We start from the raw sequence: 5,514 nt of genomic DNA on the forward strand, positions 1-5,514 counted from the left end.
AAAATTCTGGTTTTTCCTGGGGTAATGGCGTATCACATTTTCATGCCCACCCTGAGGTTCCTGCAAACTTTCATGGAGATTGGCTGACTAGTTTCCGAGATCGACCGTCGATAGATAGACAGATAGACAGATAGAAACATACAGAGTAAGTTGAAAGATTTTGATTGTTTGGAAAACGTTAATTTGGTGTATTTTGTATGAAAAGTGACCAACTTCAAAACGATGTATCTCCGGCAATTTTAAAGTTACATAGTCGAGTGATAGCTCGTTTTGCTCGTATTTGAAGCGCGAATAAGAAAGAATAGGATTTGTGGTGATACAGGCCAAAGGAAAGAAACTTAAATTCTCGCCTATATATAGTTGCCGCGTCTCAAAAAAAATTTCTTCGTTCTTTTTTTGGAAGTTAGACTGCGTCAAGTCCTCCGCTATCACTCCGGACATGATACGATCTTGGTTGAACGTGGATAGGTTTGTATAGAATTTTTGCCGGATCGGTGATCGATTGATTAAGGAAGAGACTATTGATAGTATATTCGGGATTATATACCAGTAAATTATCCCTCCAATTGAATCAAATCCCATGGTTGTTAGCACACATACGTACGTGTAATCGGCGCGGCGGTAAGAAAGATTATTTTCTATACCTAGGACATTGAATGTTATGAGTCTTTTTTTTTTGCTGTGACGTACACCACATGCCTCAAATAGTTTAAAGAAAAACCTGAACAAATATTCTATTCTCAATAATATCGCGTCTCTTGGAGTCATGATGCATTTCAAATATTTTTCAAAAAAAATTGTTCCATCTTCTCAAACATTTACGTTCAACAGTAGAGTTGGTATAAAAGCCGATGAGATTGGTTGCTTTGAATCAGTAGCTCTAGTGACTTTGGAATTCCAAATAGGTAAAAACGAGAAATCAGAAATATTTTTATTCTTCTCCAAAGTTTGCTCCGAAAACTCGTAGCTGGCCTTTCTTGCATAGATGGTTGCGGACGATAATTAACTTCTTCTATTTTCCATGTAGAGAATCACACGATGAATAAAATTTTATGCTTAGCAATTGTACTTGCTGCATATGCTCCCATTTCGGCATACGCTGACACATCCCTTCAAAAATTGGCTTGGGTGCTTGCAAACAGGGACACCGCCGAGTTGGACCAATATGATAGTTTTCCGTCTGTCTGGAATGATGGCGTCAGCACGCAGTACGTCTCATTCGAAGTGACAACCACCGACGATCCAGGTAAGTTTCATCTGGACCGATCGATAGCTTATTACCATTAAGGGTAATAATACCCGGTCCACAACAGCAATCACACTAAAACAATAAATTTATGTTTAGCCGATGTCTATTACACTATCGAGCAATACATGGCAAAGGCTGTTGGTGATGCCGAATCATCGTACGTCTCTAACGGAAATTTGGTTACAATTACCTACACGGGCGATTACAATCCTGACTTAAAGGAGCCAACTAAAGTTCAATCGTTGATCGATGTGATGTCCGCTTTTGACTATCCTGTTCTTGGCAATATCGAATGCGAAAAGGAATACGTCTACACATCGAGAAGTGGTTTCGCTTATATCAGTCTCATAATACCATGCAATGGCACCTACTATCAATCACAATGTAACACAGTTTGGGCATATTTGAGTGAAAACGGATATTTGGATAGCTATGCCAGTAATACTTGCTTCGAGGAACCAGACAGCGATTCCGCTTTATTGGAAATTTGGTCGACCAATTGTAAAGTTTGCGCTCATTAAATGATGTTTTTTTGTACAAAAAATATAATTAAAAATTGAAGCATTTGGAATAAATGTGGTTTTGTACTGGTTCATTCCCGATTATTCCACATTACCATCAGTAACACTAAGAATTAGGAACGTTCCGGTTCCGGTTTATAAGTTCCGTTTCCGACCAAAAAAATGTGGAATACAGACAACGTATTGCGCAACAAGTTCATCTAAAGTGTAATAGATTTGCACATTATGGTAGTACGTAAGTTGGATAAACCTTAGAGTATTAAACGTAGAGAGGAAATTTGTCCACGAATAGTAGGGCTCACTAGTTGAACAAAGTACATTTTTTGGTGCATTTTGGTATAAAAGCGTGAATTTTTTACCATTGATAAATATGCATTTGGGGATTCCAAAACGATTAGGAGACTTTGAAAAAGTGACCTCTAGCGCCATCTACATCCGGTTGAAGTTTTTGATGCAGATTTAACTTGAATGAATTTCTGTGTAGCGGGAATCGAAGCTACGCAGGTGATATTGGTCTCAAACGAAAGCTGAGCTCAAAGTTTTATTATTAGCAGTTTTTCCGAATTTTCTGAAAAATGATATTTTAAAACTGAGGTGAAAGTTAAGTAATTTTTAAAATTGATTCAAAAAAGTTTTTTTTTCTTCGCTATTATCGTTGCACGTTCAGTTTCCAAACTTTTAACGATGAAAAAGTTTTTGGATGTTCCGCAGCAGTGGTAAATAGTTTCAGTTTTCATCGAAAATTTGAACCCTTTTGCATGGCGAATTTTTTTCGGCGAAATTTTTTTTCGTAAATTTAATGAGACTAGTACTGGGAATGCTAGGCATGATCTAAAAACAAAATAAAACCAGTTTTTCGATTTTTAAAAAAATTTTGAGTTTCCGAGATCTGCTAAAATCTGTAAAATTTCCTCCTTCGGCGAACTTTGACAGACCCTAAAAAATCGATAAACGTTTCAAACGATAAACGATACCAAACACTCTAATTCCGGATCAAAGGATGTATGCCTTGTGATGTGAGATATGTGGTTGGACCCAATTTTAAGCAAATTTCGAAAGATATGAGAGGTAAGTATAAAAAGGCAAAACAAAAACGATTTTAATTATTTTGGGTGAGTCAGCTTTTGACAACTTCCGTTTTCTAATCAATTTCCCTTTAAAAATGATTTTTGCGGCTTTTCCACTTACCTCTCATATATTTCGAAATTTCCTTGAAATTGGGTCCAACCACATATCTCACATCACAAGGCATACATCCTTTGATCCGGAGGTAGAGTGTTTGGTATCGTTTGAAAGCTGAGGGTCCCAGCTAAGCATTTAAAGTAATCGTGTGCTGTTTGTGGCGTTTATGGATTTTTTAGAGTCTGTCAAAGTTCGCCGAAGGAGGAAATTTTACAGATTTTAGCAGATCTCGGAAACTCAAAATTTTTTTAAAAATCGGAAAACTGGTTTTATTTTGTTTTTAGATCATGCCTAGCATTCCCAGTACTTGTCTCATTAAATTTACGAAAAAAAATTTCGCCGAAAAAAATTCGCCATGCAAAAGGGTTCAAATTTTCGATGAAAACTGAAACTATTTACCACTGCTGCGGAACATCCAAAAACTTTTTCATCGTTAAAAGTTTGGAAACTGAACGTGCAACGATAATAGCGAAGAAAAAAAAAAACTTTTTTGAATCAATTTTAAAAATTACTTAACTTTCACCTCACTTTTAAAATATCATTTTTCAGAAAATTTGGAAAACCGCGGGAAAATCGGAAAATTCGTGAAATTTCTTTGCACTAAAAAAAACTTTGAACCCTCAGCTTTCGTTTGAGACCAATATCACCTGCGTAGCTTCGATTCCCGCTACACAGAAATTCATCAAAGTTACCTCTGCATCGAAAACTTCAACCGGATGTAGATGGCGCTAGAGGTCACTTTTTCAAAGTCTCCTAATCGTTTTTGATTCCCCAAATGTATATTTATCAATGGTAAAAAATTCACGCTTTTATACCAAAATGCACCAAAATGCAGGCAGCTAGTGAGCCCTACTACGAAATGTGGTTCCAACATCAGTTTGTTTTATCGTATAATTTTAACACCAATACGTGTATACGCTTTCGACAATTCAATTTGCCCTCTTAATTTAAGAGAGCAAACCCATACCAATAAACATTTCGTATTCCCCTCTAGATATAATTACTCTTAGGGATGAACGTCGAATTATGATTTTATGGCGCAACAAATAACTAATGATGATCAGAATATATCAGGACCTATTTTTAATTCATTAAATTCATCAAATTCTTGAAAATTGCGGTGTGCAGTGACACGAACGTTCGATACAAATGCCATTTCCTTCTTTCGTTAAAAACCAAAAAGGGAATAGAACCTTGGCCATCGGTTTCGGGATAGCAAAATTATATTGTGAAATACAAGTAAATCATAGTCAACGACTTTAAAAAAAGGTGTCATTACCATCAAGCCTGTTTGGTACACCGAACGTCTGAATGACATACTATATATACCTTGGTAATTTCAAAGTAATGTCTCATTTGACTCCCTTGACTTAGTATATTTAATACTTAAAAAGAATCGAAAAGTGAACAGCGCATTCATAAACTGTCAACTTGTCACAAACACTGTATAGATCAAGGTTCTGAAAGAACAGGTTAAGACACCCACGAGGGCGGCTGACGCACAAATTCATTACAGATTGTTTGAAATGTCAACTTGAAGAAAAAAAAAAGAAGTTTTTATCAGGTTGACATTTCAAACAATCTGTATTGAGTATGTTCAATAAATAGCATCTATTTGTCAAAATTTGTGTGTCACCGCCTTCGTGATCAACTCAGATGTGTCTTAACCTGTTCTTTCAGAACCTTGGTATAGATCTCTTCGTTTGGTGAAACTGATGACGGAAACGTGAGGAATGGTGGGGAAAAGTGTGCAAACTAATCGAAACCAACTTCACAATTTCACATAGTAATGAATAAGTGAGTGCGTCCAATTCTTTGAAATGAATGCAAATGAACTACTATTTGTTCAAAAATGAAATGCACAGTTTTTAGTATTTCGAGACATTTCAAAATTGCAATCTGTCAGATAGTAAAGGATGCGTTTAATTACCCGGCGCATTAAAAGATTTGAAATTTGAATGATTTTTTCCACAGCTACAGATTTTTGCATGTTAAGTTTCTTACATTTTTGGCAGATAGCATTTTAATAGTAGGAAACTTAGATTTCGTAGGAAGAATTCGCGGACGGAAAAATATAAATTTATTTTCAGTCTGAGTATTGTTCTACATCTATGATTTCTCTTAGATCGTGTTTCTATTCAAACAAATCGATGGTCTTTGAATACTCAAATCTGTAGAAAGACCGTCGGTTGCTAGGAATCTCGCGCCGCGTCATTCACATTTTGACACATTTTGTATAAGGAAAATGTCACTTTGTGAGTAATTGTGAATGACGCGGCGCGAGATTCCTTTACACCAGACCGTCTGCTTCATACATTTAGCAAATTTTTTACAAGAAGTTTTATCAGCACTTGAAGTGACGATATTGGAAACACGAATAAGCATCAGGGAAAAAATTTTTGTCAACAATTATAAAAAAATGTGGCTCCTCTACAGTCCAACCGACTAGGCGAATAGATCAATTTTTGCATTTATCAATTAGTTTCAGTGATCATTCTAGTAATTATTACGCACTACATGGGAATAGAGTTGAATTAAATTCTACTTTACACACATTTAATA

At 35.9% G+C, this 5,514-nt stretch overlaps 1 protein-coding gene across 1 annotated transcript; it reads left to right on the top strand.

Annotated features, from left to right (window-relative positions):
- Positions 1 to 817: 817 nt before the first annotated feature.
- Positions 818 to 1,782, top strand: LOC119083720. Its single transcript, XM_037193516.1, has 3 exons — positions 818 to 905; positions 1,030 to 1,246; positions 1,346 to 1,782. Exons 2-3 carry the CDS (start codon positions 1,039 to 1,041, stop codon positions 1,768 to 1,770), a joined length of 633 nt encoding a protein of 210 aa, XP_037049411.1. The 5' UTR covers positions 818 to 905; positions 1,030 to 1,038; the 3' UTR covers positions 1,771 to 1,782.
- Positions 1,783 to 5,514: the final 3,732 nt, after the last annotated feature.

This window comes from Bradysia coprophila, unplaced genomic scaffold (genome assembly GCF_014529535.1).
Source record: "Bradysia coprophila strain Holo2 unplaced genomic scaffold, BU_Bcop_v1 contig_70, whole genome shotgun sequence".
Classification (NCBI taxonomy): Eukaryota; Metazoa; Arthropoda; class Insecta; order Diptera; family Sciaridae; genus Bradysia; species Bradysia coprophila.

What these genes read in the sequence shown, in the direction of transcription:
- LOC119083720 (XM_037193516.1), top strand. Translation starts at nt 1,039, where the DNA reads ATGAATAAAATTTTATGCTTAGCAATTGTACTTGCTGCATATGCTCCC. An exon ending in GACAACCACCGACGATCCAG is followed by an intron (nt 1,247 to 1,345) that starts GTAAGTTTCATC and finishes ATTTATGTTTAG; the next exon opens with CCGATGTCTATTACACTATC.